The sequence below is a fragment of the Heterodontus francisci genome, chromosome 12 (genome assembly GCF_036365525.1).
Source record: "Heterodontus francisci isolate sHetFra1 chromosome 12, sHetFra1.hap1, whole genome shotgun sequence".
NCBI lineage: Eukaryota > Metazoa > Chordata > Chondrichthyes > Heterodontiformes > Heterodontidae > Heterodontus > Heterodontus francisci.
Window position 1 is genome coordinate 86,408,009 of NC_090382.1, and position 19,494 is coordinate 86,427,502.

At 41.2% G+C, this 19,494-nt stretch overlaps 1 protein-coding gene and 1 non-coding gene across 3 annotated transcripts in view; one reads left to right on the forward strand and one right to left on the reverse strand.

Moving 5' to 3' along the window:
* Positions 1–14,607, reverse strand: part of LOC137375974 (PDZ and LIM domain protein 4-like) — a 126,283-nt gene extending 111,676 nt beyond the window's left edge. For both annotated transcript variants that reach the window (XM_068043792.1, XM_068043790.1), the window contains exon 1: positions 14,398–14,607. In XM_068043792.1, the coding sequence (XP_067899893.1) occupies positions 14,398–14,490 (93 nt within the window). In that variant the 5' untranslated portion in view covers positions 14,491–14,607. The remainder of the gene's footprint in view (positions 1–14,397) is intronic.
* An 870-nt stretch (positions 14,608–15,477) lies between these two features.
* trnal-uaa (transfer RNA leucine (anticodon UAA)) lies at positions 15,478–15,591 on the forward strand. Its single transcript has 2 exons — positions 15,478–15,515; positions 15,546–15,591. It is a non-coding gene; the product is annotated as a tRNA-Leu (tRNA).
* Positions 15,592–19,494: the final 3,903 nt, after the last annotated feature.

A 19,494-nucleotide genomic window follows, 5' to 3' on the forward strand; every position in this document is an offset into this window, starting at 1 on the left:
AGGTTTCTTGCTCAGAGAGTGAACACATCAACTGGTTGGACTAAAGCCCTGTTTACATGTTATTTCTATGAAATAACTCGTGGGAAAGGTTATAGAAAAGGATAATCCAGGTTAAAAAAAAACACCAGTCACCTGTCCAAAGTGTCGATTAATGGAGCAAAGCCAGTACTGATTTATCAAGGCCAAATTGTATTTAACTAACTTGAATGTTACCTCACCAAAAAACTCCAGGTTTGATAAAGCATACATGAACTTCCAAAAGGTGTTTGGTAAAGTGCCACTTAATAGGCTTGCCAGCAAAGTTGGCAGCAAAGCTCATGGAATAAAAAAGGGACAACAGCAGCATGGATACAAGGTTGGCTGAGTGATAGGAAACAGAGTAGGGGTGAACCATTGTTTTTTTGGATTGGAGGGAGGTCTATAGTGGGGTTCCCCAGGGGTTGGTACTAGGACTACAGCAAGCTAGAGAAACAGTAACAAGATATTGTCTCAAACTGTTTTACTTCTCTTTTCTGTCCCTATCTGCATGTTTATATCGCATGTGCATGCTAGCGCGGGTGTTGTATATCCATAGGCGTGAACTGTATTAGAGTTTAAGTTCAAGGTTTAATAAATTTCATCTTTCTTCTCTAAACCAAAAGCCTGTTTGCGCCTGTTGGTACTAGGATTACTGCTTTTCTTGATTATGTTAATGACCTAGACCTGGTGTGTACAGGGCACAATTTCAAAGTTTGCAGATGACAAAACTTGGAAATATAGCAAACGGAGGAGAATAGTGATAGACTTCACAAGAACATAGACCGTATAGTGGAATGGATGGATACATGGCACATGAAATTTAATGCAGTAGTGTGAAGTGGTTCATTTTGGTAACAAGGAGAGGCAATGTGAACTTTGCTGTCTTCACCTGGTCTTATTGCAACAGAGTTTAATTTTAAACACACTGTTTTGAGCTCCCTCTGTGAATCCTTGTTCACAACTTTCCAATTATAAAGGCAAAGCAATGAGCACAAACAGGCTCCCTTTGGTTTAAAGAAGATTAAATTTATTAATCCTTGAAAAACTCTAATACAGTTCACACCTACAGATATACGATGTGCCCACGCTAGCATGCACACGATATAAACATGCAGATAGGGACAGAAAAGTGCAGAGGAAAAGATAAAGTACAACAGTCTGAGGCACTCGTTACTGTTTCTCGAGCTTGCTGTACTCCTTGATTGAAGATATGGTCTTGCATTTCGTTGGGGCCCAGTAGTCTTAAAACCTTGTTCACGTAGGAAAACTGAGTTTCACGTGGTTTCACAAGATTCAGTTCTGTGGAAAGAGATGAAAGCAGGCAGACAGGAAAGGAAATCTGCTCAGTCCATGAACACACAGCACTCAGAGTTTAAAATCCTTTGTTGGAAGTTCAAATTCAAAGAACTCCAGCCAGCTAGTCATGTGACAAACTGGCTCGACCACTTCTATGTACTGGGAAAGCAACTACTGGGTCCCCATTATTTCAACATTGTTGTTTACTATGCAAATAACTTTCCAGTCAGGGCTTGCAATTTTAAAGTTTTTGTTCATGTGGTGAAATAATGTGTGCCTCAGGTCTTGGCAGATGGGGGTCTGGCTGACAGGATACAATTCTAAAGGCAGCAGAGGAACAGAAATTCCTGGAGTATATGTGCATAAATTGATGTAGGTGGCAGGGCAGGTTGAGAAAGGCATTTGGAAGCCTGGGCTTCATAAAAAAAAAGGCAGCAGAGAGTATAAAAGCAAGTAAGTTATGATGAACCTTTATAGAACATTCAACCTAATCTGGAGTACTGTGTCCAATTCCAGCCACTGCACTTTGGGAAGGATGTGAAGGCATTAGAGAGGGTGCAGAAAAGAGAATACTTCCAAAGGAAGAGGGACTTCAGTTATGAGGATAAGCCGGAGAAGCTGGGGTTGTTCTCCAAGAGGAGAAGGTTGGTGGAGATTTGATAGAGGTGGTGTTCAAAATCATGAGGGGTCTAGACAGTGTTACAATGAGGTAAGAAAAGGTGCCTGGGGTCTTTTACTATCTTCACCTGGTCTTATTGTAACCGGGTTTAATTTTAAACACTGTTTCGAGCTACCCTTTGTGAATCTTTATTCACAGCTTTCCAATAAGGCAAAGAAATGAGCACACCAGGTTTTCTTTAGGTTTAAAGAAAAGTAAAATTTATTAAATCTTAAATTTAAACTCCAATATGGTTAATGCCCATGGATATACGACACGCCCACGCTAGCATGCACATGAGATACACACAGGGACAGAAAAAAGAGAAGAAAAATAAAATGGAGAGGTTGGAGGCAGTCTCTAAAAAGGGGGTTTCTTGTTATGGTTTCTGTATTTCGAAATTGCCATAGAGTCCTTGGTGGTAGACAGCTCTTACTTTTTGTTGGGGCCCAGTATTCCTCTTAAACCTTGTTCACTGTCGGAGACTTTTCTCTCTTGGGATTCATATGTCTTCAATGGTTTCTGAAGCTGGTGAGAGAGATGAGAGCAGGCAGGAGAGACTGTTCAATCCAGGAGAAAACAGCCTTCTGATTTCCAATTCCTTGTTGGAAGCTCAAATTCAAAAAACTGCAGCGTCATGTGACCAAACTGGCCCAACCACATCAGTTTCTGTATTCGGCCATCTTAGTAGTTAACCTGGAACGTCTGGTAATCAAAAGTCCATTGTTGATCAAATTGGAGCAGAGAATAGCTCCTTTGTCCTTTGATGTCCTTGTCTGCAGTTATGCTAATGTCCCTCTCTAGAGAAAGTCTCCAATCTTTTTTTTTTAAAGCAAGTTCTTTCTTCACCATCATCAGCAGTTTAAAATCAATGTTCATTTGGCGAAATTAATTTTCCTCATTCTTGGCAGGTGGGGGGGCTTGCCTGACAACAGTAGTGAGAGACTGTTCCCATTGGAGGAAGGGTCAAAAATAAGAGGGCACCAATTTCAGGTGAATCGCAACAAGGCAGTGTTTTTTTTATAAAAGTGGTCAGGATCTGGAATGCACTGCCTGAGAGTGTGATGGAGGCAAATTCAAATTGTGGCTTTCAAAAGGGAATTGGATAAGCAGCTTAGGGGGTGGGGGGCGGGGGGAAAGAGAGAGGAGGAAAGAGAAAAAAAATCAAGGCTGTAGGGAAAAGGTGGGGTAGTGGGACTAGTTAAATTGTTCTTGCAAAGTGCCACTATGGATATGACTGGCCAATTAGTTGCAGCACAAAAAGGTGGCCATTCTATCTTGCATTTATATAGCACCTTTTAACATAGAAAATATGATCCAAGGTGCTTCATAGGTGCAAAGAAAATTTCTAAGCCAAAGAAGGAGGAAATATTAGGTCAAGTGGCCTCAAGCTTGGTTGAAAAAGGTGAAGGAGAGAAAATTCACAGGTGGACCCTCCAGAGTGTGAAACCTAGGTAACTGAAGGCATGGTAGTGAACAATAAGGAAGAGATGCACAAGTAGTAAGAGGAACAAGATTTCAGGGGGAGGGAGATTGTAGGACTGGAGCAAGTTGCAAAGGTAGGGGAACAGAAAAGCTACAAAGGAATTTAGACAAGGAAAGTAGTGTTAAATTAGTGGGATTGGAAGACAATGCAAGGTCAGCAATGACAAGGTGATGAGTGAGTAGGGCATGTTGTGGGTCAGGATATGGGCAGCAAGTTTTCAAATGATTTAAGTTTAGAGAGTGGAAAATAGGAGGCAAACAAAGAGAATTTTGGAATAATGAAGTCTGGAAAAGACGAAGGCATAGATGAAGGTTTCAGCACCACATTGGCTAAGGCAGGCAATATAACATAGGTCTAAGTAGGTGGTCTTTGTGACAGAGTACAAGGCTGGAATCTGCTTAATTAGGATGCCAAGGTGCAAACAGTTTGGCTCTGTCAGACACAGCAGATGGGGGCAGGTTAGAATCAGTGGCAAAGGTCTGAGAAGGGCCTCAGTCTTAATATTTAGCTGGAACAAATTACAGATCCTCTAGCAACTGATGTCACAGAAGCAATCGGTCATCTTGGAGGCAGCAGAAAAGTCGAAAAGTAGAGCTGTGTCATCAGGATAGATATGGCAGCCTGCAGATGATATTGCCAGCGGGTAGCTTGCAGTTGGGGGGGGGAGAACTATTGTTGGAGATCCTCTAGCTACAGTCAGATAGAAAAAAAAGTGAGAAAGTCCCACTGAGCAGAGCAATGAAGGGGAGGTCTTAATGTAGCACAGTGAGTGACCAGGTCAAAAAAAAGGTAGGAACATAAGAAATAGGAGCAGGAGTAGGCCATTTGGCCCCTCGAGCCTGCTCTGCCATTCAACTAGATATTGGCTGAACTACCTAAATGCCATTTTCCCCACACTCTTTCCATTTCCCTTGATGCCTTTAATATCTAGAAATCTATCAATCGCTGTCTGAACACACAATGACTGAGCCTCCACCGCCCTCTGGGGTAGAGAATTCCAGAGATTCACCACCCTCTGAGTGAAGAAATTCCTCCTCATCTCAGTCCTAAATGGCCTACCTCTTATTCTGACTCTGTCCCCTGGTTCTAGAGTCCTCTTTCCCCCCCCCCCCCCCACCAGCTAGGGGAAACATCCTTCCTGTTGAGCCCTGTAAGAATTTTGTATGTTTCAATTAGATCACCTCTCATTCTTCTAAACTCAAGAGAATCAGGCCCAGCCTCCTCAAATGACAATCCCACCATCCCAGGAATCAGTCTGGCAAACCTTTGTATAACTTCCTCTATGGCAAGTATATCCTTCCTTAAGAACTGTACACAATACTCCAGGTGTGGTCACACCAAGGCTCTATGCAATTTCAACGAGACGTCTTGATTCCTGTACTCAAATCTTCTTGCAATAAAGGCCAACATACCGTTAACCTTCCTAATTGCTTGCTGCACCTGCTCGCTTTCAGTGACTTGTGAACAACGACACCCAGGTCCCTTTGGGCAACACTTCCCAATCTCACCATTTAAGAACTCTATTTCTGTTTTTCCTGCCAAAGTGGATAACTTCACTTTTTTTCCCACATTAAATTCCATCTGCCATGTTCTTGCCCACTCACTAAATCCCCTTGAAGCCTCCTCACAACTCTCATTCCCACCTAGTTTTGCATTAGCAAACTTAAAAATATTACATTTGGTCCCACATCCAAAATCATTGATATAGACTGAATAGCTGGGCTCCAAGCACTAATCCTTGCGGTGCTCCACTAGTCACAGCCTGCCAACCGGAGAACAACCTGTTTATTCCTATTCAGTTTGTCAGTTAACTAATTCTCAATCCCATGTTCTCCAATTTGCTTACTAACCTCCTGTGTGGGACCTTATCAAGAGTCTTCTGAAAATCCAAATACATCACATCCACTAATTCTACCCCCTCATCTATTCTGCTAATCACACTGTTGGCCAGGGGCTGCAAGAAGTACAGAGTCTGTTACAAACTGTTGCATAGCTCATGAACTAAAGTAACTTGAGCTCAGACACTGGCCTGTGCTGGTAAAAACCAGTTTGAACTAATTAATTTATGTAACAGACAAGGGAGAGATCACAGGAAGAGAGCCTTATTTGGACAAGGTGTGATACCAGGGTCTTTGGGCCTGGGCCAATAAGGAAAAGATATGAATGAAGTGAGCAGGCCTAAACCAACAAGAAAGAAACAGCACAGTTTGAAGAGGCAATAAGAGAATAAGTATGGAGAATCTCAGGCATAGAGCCAGCGAGAAACTCCGGAGACCAACCATCGCGGAAGTGGAAGACCCTGCGTGAGCAACGACGTAAAAGAGAGACAGAACGGAACACCTGGCCAGCGTCAGCTCTCCCCTTTTTCGGGTATTATCCTTTGTTTTCTGTGACTAGGTCAGGGAAAGGTCAGAGGAACCTAGTGGGTGTGCTTATCAATTCTAGTTAGCTTTGTTATTAACTGTATAACCCAGTTTGAGTTGCATGCTTTTGTCTAACCACGTGTATAAGCCTTATTCTTACATTGTGCAACAACGTGAATAAAGTAAATTGATAGTTAAAGGACTGAGTTTCCTCCTCTTTGTACTAAGCCATTAACCGTAGCCGGTGGATTAGGTGGAGGATGGCTCTCCTGTAACCCCGATATCCCAAACACCCAGCCTGAGCCTGAATTAAGAGGACTTAGTCCCACGTGATGGCCAGGATCAAGTGGGTGAAGGGAATAAAGGGGCCAAGGGGGAGTTGACTCCGCGCCACGGTTTACAACATCTTCAAAAAACTCTTAACAGGTTCGTCAAACAGGACTTCCTTTTCATAAATCCATGTTGACTCTGCCCAATCTTAACATTATTTTCTACGTACCCAGTTATCACATTTTCCCGAATACTGATGTCAAGCTAACAGGTCTGTAGGTCCCAGTTTTCTCTCCCCCTCCTTTCTTAAACAGGAGTGGTCAAGGATGAATAATTCACCATGATCACAGAATGGTGTTTGTGACTCTTCCACCCTGCCCACACAACCCCCCCCCCCCCCCCAACCCCACCACACCACCACCGCCACTGCCCCAGTGCTGTGTCAGCTAGCAAGGCAACTATAATTTTTTTCCCCTCTTGTAAATAGTGCAAAACTTCACTGAAAAATTGTACTGTAGTTTAGATTAGGTCATAAGCGCTTTTTTAAAAAAAAAAAGTCGTGTGCCTTTAAGACTGAAAAGAAACTCTGGACAATAACTGCAGAGGTTTTGTGTTTGAAGAGTCCAGGCTGCAGGGCAATTTGTATCCAAGCAATCTGATAGACTTATGACTCCTGTGGAAAAACTTAGTTTCAGTGCTCCAGTGAAACAGAACAGACTGAAGGAAAAAACTAGGGGATTGTGAACAGCTGAAAGAGCAGGAAACTGGCCAGTAATACAGCCCAGAAAACTCTTGAAAAATAACTCCTGTATCAAAGAGGAAGAGACACAGAGAAAAGGGAAAATTGCTACACTCAGAAGAAAGATGGTTTTGGAGAAAGAAAGCCTGTGTTTCAGGTGGGGCAGGTTGCTGTTGCCTCCATTCATGAATTACTGTCTGAAGAGAGAGTTCTGTAATTGCTGTGCTCTGTGGAGAAAGCTCCTTTGCCAAGAGCAAAGTCCTGTTGACTTTGTGTTTGGAAGTCCCTGAACTCAAGAAAGTTTCTAATGTTGTTAGACTGCTACTTTAAAATTTAAAAATAGATCTGTTGCTATAACCTGTTGCTGAAAGATCTGTGTGATGCCTGTTGCAGACAACCTACATTGAGAAGATGTTTCCACCAGTGGAAAAATCTCAAACTAGGGGACATAGTTACAGAAAAAAGGGGACACTCATTTAAAACTGAGATGTGAAGGAATTTCTTCTCTCAAGAGGTAGTGAACGTCTGGAATTCTCTACCCCAGAGAGCTGTGGAGGCTAGATCACTGAAAGTACTTAAACAGGAGGTAGATAGCCCTCAAATCCCTGATATTTCAAAAATCTATGAGGAGCTAGCACGAAAGCGGAGTTGAGGTCTTATTAAATGGTGGGGCAGCCTTGAGGGGTCGAATGGCCTACTCGTGCTCTTATTTCTTGTGTTATGTTCCCATGTTCTGAATGCCTACCCATTATAGACTGTTCATTAATTTCACCTGGAGAGACACAGAGTGACATCTGACTGACTCTGGGCCACCTCACTGATCCAGGAAAATATTACCAGAAGATACAACCCAGTTATATTATCCCTGAAAAACTGTCAAAATCAATAAACATTTTTCCTGGTTAACCGTTGGTAATTGAATGTTTGTGTGTGCACACGAGTGTTAGGAAGATTAAAGACTTATAAAATCCTTTCATACATATAGATTCAACACATTGTCATTTAAAACTTGGTTTATTAATAACTTGTGTGTTGTTTAAAGAAACCTGACTTTGCATGCTTTATTCTGGGGATAAATAAAGGTGATTTGGCTATTTTTCTGGTAGGCGAGAAACTTTAATGCTGTGACCTGTGGAGTAGTGGGTCTCCATTAACAGTGCATAACTCCCACTTCGGTCACAAATACAATTTTACTTTTTAAAAACAACTTTATTAATTTAAAGAAAATCCCATTTTTATATTTTCTGCATTTAAAAAAAAAAGTGAAAGAACCACTCAATATAGAACAGGAACTTTAATGGAGTCTACATTGTGACAAATTTCAGAGCCGAAATCCCAGTTTGCAAAACTAGAGGTTCAATATTTCCTACAAATATTGGTTTTAGTAATTTCATAAATTGCTCTTCACAGGAATCCTATTTTGCTATTAAGTGAATTTTTGACCAACACACAGATCTTTGCCCCATTCAATCTTCACCAAATCACATGCGTGCTTTACACAAGAGCACTTGCACTCCCAGCATTTGAATTAGCTATTCAGTTTATAAAAGTACATTCCAGACAGTTAGCTTCAGAAATATTACACTAGCATGATACAAATCTCCTCCTTTACAACCCAAATCAAAATTTGTACAATTTTATGGTCAATTGGAAGACCAACTAGAGCCAATGTCTACTGAAATTCAGACCTACAGGTGGTGCACAATATCTGTTGCAAAGTCATTCAAAAGGTTGTTTTCATGCTAGGATGATTTAAAAGGAGGTATGGGAAATCTACTTTGACCTGCCCATGGCATCTATACTTCAACATTCTGGCATCATCACACATGGTAAGCTGTTCTCCATGAGTAAAATTTTTTTAAACATTTTCACATACATGAAAAATCCTCTACCCCAACTCAAAAAGCTGGTAATGAAAACAGGACACATCTGTTATGTATTGTGCATTTCGTGTCGGGCTTAAATGTGACAAAGTACCAGTGAGATTTGGTCACAGAAAGTCATAACAAAAAAAAAAGTGTCAATTGACAGATTTGTATAAAAAAAAACTATGGACTCTGGTGAATACTGTTCTGCATACATCATGTTCTTTTGAGTTTCCTTATCTCGAGAGACAATGGATACGCGCCTGGAGGTGGTCAGTGGTTTGTGAAGCAAAGCCTGGAGTGGCTATAAAGGCCAATTCTAGAGTGACGGGCTCTTCCACAGGTGCTGCAGAGAAATTTGTTTGTCGGGGCTGTTGCACAGTTGGCTCTCCCCTTGCGCCTCTGTCTTTTTTCCTGCCAACGACTAAGTCTCTTCGACTCGCCACACTTTAGCCCTGTCTTTATGGCTGCCCGCCAGCTCTGGCGAACGCTGGCAACTGACTCCTACAGCTTGTGATCAAGGTCACAGGATTTCATGTCGTGTTTGCAGACATCTTTAAAGCGGAGACATGGACGGCCGGTGGGTCTGATGTCAGTGGCGAGCTCGCTGTACAATGTGTCTTTGGGGATCCTGCCATCTTCCATGCGGCTCACATGGCCAAGCCATCTCAAGCGCCGCTGACTCAGTAGTGTGTATAAGCTGGGGATGTTGGCCGCCTCGAGGACTTCTGTGTTGGAGATACGGTCCTGCCACCTGATGCCAAGTATTCTCCGGAGGCAGCGAAGATGGAATGAATTGAGACGTTGCTCTTGGCTGACATATGTTGTCCAGGCCTCGCTGCCATAGAGCAAGGTACTGAGGACACAGGCTTGATACACTCGGACTATTGTGTTCAGTGTCAGTGCGCCATTTTCCCACACTCTCTTGGCCAGTCTGGACATAGCAGTGGAAGCCTTTCCCATGCGCTTGTTGATTTCTGCATCCAGAGACAGGTTACTGGTGATAGTTGAGCCTAGGTAGGTGAACTCTTGAACCACTTCCAGAGCGTGGTCGGCAATATTGATGGATGGAGCATTTCTGACGTCCTGCACCATGATGTTAGTTTTCTTGAGGCTGATGGTTAGGCCAAATTCATTACATCATGTAGACAAAGCAAATAGCTGAAAAGCAATAATACCATATGTGGAGCTCTGACCTCTGAACCTCAAAGTCCAACAACCTACTTAAAATGGACAGAAAGCACCAGTTTGGACATGCTGTAACTAATGCTTGGTCTCATTTCAATTGCATAAAACTAATTACTACGGATTTATTCTGTCACATTTTCCCATTAGTTTATGTAGAACATAAAAAGCTATTATGTTCAAGCATCTGTTGTCCTACTATTAAGTACTGGGCACACTTAGTACTGTAATTGTGGTTCAGGTCAGTCTGCTTTAATGGTTTCTTTAAATGCAATCTAACTTTATCCATACAAGGGAAGTACTAGAACTGAAACCACACACAAGATTTGGCTAAATAGCACTTCACCAGAAAACCCAGCTTTAGAAAAGATTCTAATGTACAATTTGAAGTTATCACAAATTTCAAAGTCTCCCTTTCATTCTTGGCATGTTAATAGAACAAACTTATCAGAAGGATTTAAAAACAAAAAGTATGCATATGAATAGCTGACCTTAGTGCAAGATTGAGAATATGCAAACAATTCGGAATCCTTTGGGTTTATCAAGTGATAGCATTTCATTTAATGTTAATCACAATATTGGCTATTTTAATTCAATGCTTCTTTTTATTCACAAAGATGATTTTTTTAGGATGAGTTTAAAGAGATGTGTTTTGGTAAGCTATAGTTATTTTTAAAATATTTTGGGTGGACTGAGTGCAATTCACCTATTTCAATGGAAGGAATTTAAAAGTCAAAGATGTGAAAAGGTCGTTTAGTCATTTAAAGATCACCCCTCTATTATAACCTCTCAGCTAAGCATCTAAATATCAAAATGGCCAATACCTAGATGTCTTCTTACTACTCAGTAAATTATTCCAGACATTCTTAAATGTATGGAGTGGTGTTTTGCTATCTAATTTAAAATACTCACTTATGTAAACATACAGCTCTGATCCTATTATTTTGTAATATTTCACCTTAACTAAGCTATTGAATAATTTATATACATATCAACTACCCCCTCATCCCCATCCAAGTATCTTTGCTCTTAGAGATTGAGCTTGTTTTAACCTTTCCTTTGAGGCCATCCACTACATCTGGAATCATTCTTGTTCCTCATTCTTGCATTGTCTTCAATGCTTGTGCAGCCCTTTTGTCACATTGCAACTAGCCACAGCAACTCGACATGTGGCCTGACCTTTGCATGTACAGCCTCTAAGTAACCTCAAAAGTACCACAGAATAAATCACACTAAGCATTAAAAACACAAGTATCACAAACATACAAAAATGCACTAACATTTTAAAATATGCCATTGCAAAGATATAAACATTCTGCTGAAAACAATGTTACATGTCTGCTGCTTATTTATATTGGTAGGGATCCAAATGACACTTGAATTAGTCACATCTACAACAGTGGAAATTGGATTCACCTATTTACCACTATAAGAGTGGCATATTAAATTTGAGACAAAATAACTGACCCATTTTGATGCTTACTCCAACCACAGAATAATTTGATTTTTAAAAATGTTCAAATTCTATCTGTGCACTAAGTCATTAAGTTATCAGTATCGTGTACAGATCCTCTTGTTTTAGAGAATAAATGTACTGCTTCACAGGCAGACTTGAATTTGTGTATTGAACCTTACTCACTGAAGGCAAGTTTGATGCCACAATCTTTTGATTTTGGAGCAAAATTCTGCTTTAAGTACAAAATAAACATCAGCAACTTAAATACACAGCAGGATGATGGAAAATTTACCATTTCTTGGTGACAAGAAGTATCTTATAGGTATAGTGATTCCTGATGTTATCCTCCATCTAAATACTGGGAAAACCTAAGCCATTAACTTCATCTCCCCCACCTCCAACAAACTCTACCCTTACCTCCAAATACAGTTCCCTTCCCCAGCCACTCTCCCAGGTTGAAATAGACTTTACAACCTCAGCATCCTATTTGACACCGAACTGAACTTCCCATTCATATCCATCAGGAATGTCTACTGCCACCTCCCCCAACATTGCCAGTTTGATCCTTATCTCATTTGACCAGCTGTTGGAACCTTCTTCCATAATTTGTCACCACTAGACTCATTTATTTCAATGTTCTTCTAGCTGACCACCTTCTCAAAATCTCTTGTATCCTATCCCACATCACGTCACCCCAATGCTCGCTTACCTACACTGGCTCCCAGAGCGGCAACACTTACAATTCATTCTCAGTCTATGTTCAAAAACCTTGACGATCTTACCCTTTCCATTTCAGTAGTCTCCTCCAGCCCAAGACCCATTCAAGTAGGCTGTTCCGCTAACACTGGTCTCTAGTGCATCCTCCACTCCAACATTTGTAGACATGCGTCCAGCCATCTAGGCCCTAAACTCTGGAATTCCATCCCTCTATTTGTCTTTAAGATCAACCTATGTCCAAGTTTTTAAGTCATGCTTCTAATTACTTTGGACCTGATCATGTTTCTATGTAGTGCCTTGGGATATTTTCCTACATTTAAAAAAAAGGTGCTTTGCTGTTGCGAGCAACAGTTTCTCACTTCTCACTGTTCCCAAGTTGGTAATTATAAAATCACACTTAAGTGCTATAAAAAGAGTATACAGTTTAAAATACTGGTAAAAGGTTGAAATACAGGACATGGATGCCACTATTCCAGAGACAGAAAATAAAACAGCTACCAGAATTTTATAAAAAAAAGATTAATAGGCCTTTCCAAACAGCAGCCACTTTCAAAGAGTAACAAATCTCCCTTTGTGTCAATCCATTGGTTGCAAGGTATTAAACATTGATGCACAGTAGACACAATTGTTAAATCAAACATGTAGTTCAGGTTATGGGACTGGCAAGGGGATTGAATGAAAACTTGAGCACTATGGTAATATGTAGCAATCACAATACTGCATGTAAATAATTACATTTAAATATAGGAAGGAGGTTTAGTTTAAGGCAATGAGATAATTCGTTTTATCCTATTACACTAAGCTACTTTAAAAAGACAGTATGGCTTTTAAATTTAAAACAATATAATTTGGTATTTTAACTGTATAAATGCTATCATCTGGCTTTGGATTTCACTCTAGACTGACATGAATATCAGTAAAATGCAACTTGATTCTAGACCAATTTTTGGGGAATTCTATAACCAGTACAAAAACCCAAACAGGATACATCTCTCCATGCAAGCGATGTAGGTATTACTAATGCGATTTGATTAATGATATTTAGACTAGTCGTTTGGATGAATTGACTCTGGACATTAATGGACACTTGATGCCATTTCCATTATTTTTTTTTTAAATCTCAGGACATTAATACAACTTTTTTTTTTAAGTTAGAAAAATCAATTTGACCAAAACCTACATCACACCCAAACACCTTCCTTGCACGCTAGATACAGCAAAATTATAAAGTCATTCTTTATAAATGTATTTCATTTTATTGTACCAAATGTATATAGGAAATCTTCTCCCAATTAGCAAACTGCCTTCAGCTAAACTGGAACCAAACCAAAATGCACCATTAAAACCTGCTTACTTAGAAAAAAAAACTTTACCATAAAATAAATTTCACTTAATTGATGTTAACATACAACATAACCAGAATACATAATGAAATCCAGGGTATGTGATTTATAACTCATTAGTGATGTTGAATTATAACTCACTCGCGATTTAGAAAAGCATTCGCCACCCTTTCCCCCCTCCCCCCCGTCCCAGCATTTCCTCTATTTCATTTAGGAGGAAACTACAGTATTTACTAAATATTTGAATTCAACCATCCGATCTATAAATTGTTGCAAATGTTTCACTTTCATCCAAATGGTGCATTCAGTTAGAGAAATACAATAATTTCATTCTTTTTCTTGATCAGTTTTCCACTATTCGAGTCGTTGCCTTCCGCCTGGCGTATGGTTGCAGTTACCATCAACTAACTCGGTCGAGTTCTCGAGAGTGACCCTTCCTAGTCTACATATCTATTTGAGGCATTAACGACTTGAACTATTGGAGAAACCCCTGCCAGGATTTCGAACAAGTTTTCATTTTACCAGTACAATCGCCAGAAAGCAAGCCCACTGTAACTATATTTCAAATGCAAGTAAAACTCGATCACATCAAAGCTCACTTGCAGTGAACTAACCAACAGCCCGTTATGCCCCCAAGATAATTCTTGGTGTGATTGTTTAATCTCAATTTTAAAAAAGGACAAGACTTGGGAAGAAACGGAACGTCGAACACAAAACTATCATTAGAAAAGCAACCGAGTAAGGAGCTCCCACGGGATAATACTGCTTTATTAAAATGACACTATTCCAGAAAGACAATCCGGAATTATTTCTAACTACATGCATCACAAAAAATTTAAGCAACTTTGATGCAAGTAACACTTCTGCAGGCAGACTTTTTAAAACATATTGTAAAATAATTTTAAACGCAGGAAATGAAAACGATACAAGTCAACACTCCACAGCGTCAAGTGAAATGAAAAAGTTCCAATACGTTCCTTTTGAGGAGACTTGTTGCTTACCCGCGAGATTGTTAAGGGTTGACTATAGTCCTTGCCTCCTACTAATCTAAAGCCCCAAGGTGACGGTCCGTAAAGAGTCACAGGATGTGGCATTTTAAACTATTTTTGCTCCAGCACTGACTTGAAGCAAACTCCTTAACGTTCAGTGAGCGAAAAATACAGCAATCTACTCTCTCTCCACCCTCCCTTTAAATTCGGTGCTTCCACATTACGTCATTCCCCTTCACCCGGCGCGAGTCAGAACAAAGACCCGAGCCTGTCACGTGTCCTTGATGGACAGCTCAGCTCTCCCGTTGCCAGGGCGACCGAGCCCAGGACGAACCCTTCGACGCAGGTGTGAACATTCGGAAAGCTTTCTGGGAATTGTAGTTCTCCTACCCACGGCATCTGCTTGTCTCCCAGGTACAGGTACCACCCACACACGCCAATTCAGTCCCAGTCCCTGTTTGCCATTCAAACAGCTGCCTTACTAACTTAATTTTATCTAGACAGAAGAGATGGAGAGGAACTGTTCCCAATGGCAGAAGGGTTGAGAAGCAGAGGACACAGTTTTAAAGTGATTGGCAAAAGAACCAAAGGCAACATGAGGAAAACCTTTTTAGCAGCAAGTGATTAGGATCTGGAATGCACTGCCTGAAAGGGTGGTGGAGGCAGGCTTCAATGGTAGCTTCCAAGAGGAAATTGGAGAAGCAACTGAAGGGAAAAGACGTCCGGGTAAAGTGACACAATGACGCTGTTGTACCATAATAATGTCTTTCAAGCAAGTAATGTCTTTGGGTTTCAAGTGTAAAAACAGTGACCAATAATTTCTCCAAGTTTTCAAGAAAGGATCCAGCAGTCACAGTAACAGTACCCTTAAAATTAAACAGATACAAAGACTTATTAACTTTTATGAACTTTTACTTTTCCCAATTTCTGCCTATTTTGACTATTTGGTTATGATAAGTTACTTTGCCTAACTGCACTAAAAAGGTGAGTTGACCATCTGTAAGAAAAAAATAACTTGTAATCATATAGCTATTTTGAAGTCCTTGGAATACCCCAAAATACTTCTCAACCGATTAACTAGGCTGCTTGATGGTCAGGATGGCTGAGTGATCTAAGGCGCCAGACTTAAAGAGTAAAGTCCTTCCGTAATGAACCGGGTGTTCTGGTCTCCAACTAGAGGCGTGGGTTCGAATCCCACTTCTGACACATGTTTTTGGGCGGCGCAGTGGTTAGCACCGCAGCCTCACAGCTCCAGCGACACGGGTTCCGTTCTGGGTACTGCCTGTGCGGAGTTTGCAAGTTCTCCCTGTGACCGCATGGGTTTCCGCCGGGTGCTCCGGTTTCCTCCCACAGCCAAAGACTTGCAGGTTGATAGGTAAATTGGCCATTGTAAATTGCCCCTAGTGTAGGTAGGTGGTAGGAGAATGGTGGGGATGTGGTAGGGAATATGGGGTTAATGTGGGATTAGTATAAATAGGTGGTTGTTGATTGGCACAGACTCGGTGGGCCTGTTTCAATGCTGTATCTCTAAATAAATAATAAAGTGTACTGCCTGATGTAATGGCAGCAAACACAGCAGCCAATTTATCTACAGCAAGGTCCCAGAAACAGCAATGAGAATTAAAAGACCAGATAATCTGTGTTAGTGGTGTTGGTTGAGGGATAAATGGTGGCCAGGACATCAAGAGAAATCTCATGCTCTTCTTCAAGTTGTGCTGTTGGATCATTTAGATCCACCTGAGCAGGCAGAAGGAGCCTTAATTTTACATCTCATCTGAAGTTAGGTACTTCTGACAGCATAGTACTCCCTCAGTACTGCAGTGAAATTTTAACCCAGATTATGGCCTTGAATTTTCTGTGTTGGTGCATTGCAGAAGTTAGACCCAAAGATATACCCATTCTCATAATCTCACAATATGTGCAAATTTCCTACCAATCTATGTAGAATCTTCCAAATGATGGTGAAATTTGAATTCAATTAATAATCTGGAATTAAAAGCTAGATTATTGGTGACCATGAAACCATTGTCGATTGTTGTAAAAACCCATCTGGTTCACAAATGTCCTTTAGGGAAGAAAATCTGCCGTCCTTACCTGCTCTGGCCTACATGTGACTCCAGACCCACAGCAATGTGGTTGACTTGTAACTGCCCTCTGAAATGGCCTAGCATGCCACTCAGTTCAAGGCAATTAGGGATGCCCACATCCCATGAAAGAATAAAAAAAAATTAAAATGGGTATGAATCAAAAATCAGCTTCGATAATCAGATACCAAGGAAAACACCAAACTCACACCATATATTCATTATTTGAGTATGAAATTTAAAGTTGCAACTCTTTCAACCGTTTATTTATGAATTAGATACCCATGTTTAAGAACCTGCAATTAGAGAAGCATTTCAATTTTTACTGTGACTTTTACTTAAAAAAGTTCTTAAAAGAAACAGAAAATACAGTACAAGCCTCAAAGAGGGTTAACTAAAAAAAACTCTCAAAAGAATCAATAAAACACCAGAAAACTGACTGTTTCCTACCATGCCTGAAAATCTGGTCATAATTTTAAGAGAGCCTCTGTACAAGTGCAAATGAAAGAAACTCATATATGTTGCTTTGTAATTTGTGATGTGGCGAGCTTTATGCGCGGAGGCGCGTTTGGGATTGATAACCATCCAATGACGATTGAGGGGATTTGTTCATGTTGTAGTTATATGCAAAACTCAATTACGCTGAAAATTCCACAATCTTTTAAAGCCTGTAATTCATTTTACATTTGTCTCTGAGCGCAGATACAAATGAAGTCCAAGGCCTCTGTGATTAAATCTCTGGACTGGGGCTTGAACTCGTGACCTTCAGAGTTGAGAGTACTACCATTGAGCCAAGGAGGACATATAATTTTAAGTTGTTTCAGCCATTGTATCATGTCGACTATTTGTGTTAATTAAGCCAGTTAATAGAATATTAACTCCCCTCACTATTTATAATCATATAAGGACTCAGAAGGTTCTCTGGGTGGGGGAACTTCAATGTCCATCACCAAGACTGGCACAGTCGCACCACTACTGACAGAGCTGGCTGAGTCAAGAAGGACATATCTGCGAGACTGGGCCTGCCACAAATGGTGAGGGAATCAACTTGAGGGAAAAACCTGCTTGACCTCATCCTCACCAATCTACCTGTCGAAGATGTACCTGTCCATGACAGCATTGGTAGGAGTAACTACTGTACAGTCCTTGTGGAGACAAAGTCCCGTCTTCATGCTGACAACATCCTCCAATGTGGTGTCGCACTACCACCATGTTAAATGGGATAGATTCAGAGCAGATCTAGCAGCTCAAATCTGGGCATCCATGAGGCGCTGTGAGCCATCAGCAGTAGCAGAATTGTATTCTACAACAATCTGTAACCTCATGGCCTGGCATATCCCTCATTCTACCATTACGATCAAATCAAGAGACCAACCATGGTTCAATGAGAAGTGTAATACAGCATTCCAGAAGCAGCATCAGGCATACCTAAAATGAGATGCCAACCTGGTGAAGCTACAACAAAGGACTGCAAGTATGCTAAACAACGGAAGCAGCATACAAGCGACAATGCAAAACGATCTCACAACCAACGGATCCCTGCAATCCTGAGACATCTAGTTATGAATGGTGGTGGACAATTAAACAACTATTGGGAGGAGGAGGCTCCATGAACATTCCCATCCTCAATGATAGCACAGCCCAGTACGTCAATGCAAAAGACAAGGCTGAAGCGTTTGTGACAATCTTGAGCCATAAGTGCCATGTGGATAATGCATCTCGGCCTCCTCCTGATGTCACCAGCATTACAGATGCCAGTCTTCAGCCAATTCGATTCAATCCATGTTATATCAAGCACATTGGATACGGCAAAGGTCATGAACCCAACAACATCCCAGCTGTCGTGCTGAAGACCTGTGCTCGAGAACTCACCACTCCCCTAGCCAAGTTGTTTGACTAAAGCTAAAACACTAGCATCTGTCAGACAATGTGGAAAATTGCTCAGTTACGTCCTGTCCCCAAAAAGCAGAACAAATCCAATCTGGACAATTACTGCCCTATCAGCTTAATTTCAGTCACCAGCAAAGTGTTGGATGTTTTCGTCGACAGTGCTGTTAAATGGCACTTACCTACCAATAACTTTCTCACTGATGCTCAGTTTGGGTTCTGCCAAGATCATTCGACTTCAGATCTCTTTACAGCCTTGGTCCAAACATTCAAAAAGAGCTGAATTCCAAAGATGAGTTGAGAGTGACTGCCCTTGACATCAAGGCAGATTTGACAGAGTGTGGCATCAAGGAGCCCTCGCAAAACTGGAGTCAATGGGAATCAGGGGGAAAACTGTCCACTGGCTGGAGTCATACCTAGCACAAAGAAAGATGGTTGTTGGACCCCAGGACATCACTGTAGGAGTTACTCAGGGTAGTGTTCTAGGCTGAATCATGTTCAGCTGCTTAATCAATGACCTTCCCTCCATCATGAAGTCAGCAGTGGGGATGTTCACTGATGATTGCACAAATTTCAGTGCCATTCACAATTCCTCAGATAATGAAGCAGTCCGTGCCTGCATGAAGCAAGACCTGGACAACAGTCAGGCTTGGATTGATAAGTGGCAAGTAACATTCATGCCACACAAGTGCCAAGTAATGACCATCTCCAATAAGAGAGACTGTAAACATATCCCCTTGACATTCAATGGTATTACCATTGTTGAATCCCCCACCATCAACATCCTTGGGGGGGGGGGGTCACCATTGAGCAGAATCTTAACTGGATGAGCCACATAAATACCGTGGCTACAAAAGCAGGTCAGAGGCTGGGCATTCTGCGGTGAGTATATCAGTTCCTAACTCCTCAAAACCTTTCAACCATCTACAAGGCACAAGTCAGGAGTGTGATGGAATACTCTCCACTTGTTGGATGACTGCAGCTCCAAAGACACTCAGGAAGCTTGATGCCATCCAGAACAAAGCAGCCTATTTGATTGGCACCTCATCCACCACCCTAAACATTCACTCCCTCCACCACCAGTGCATCGTAGGTGCAGTGTATACCTTCTACAAGATAGATTGCAGCAATTTGCCAA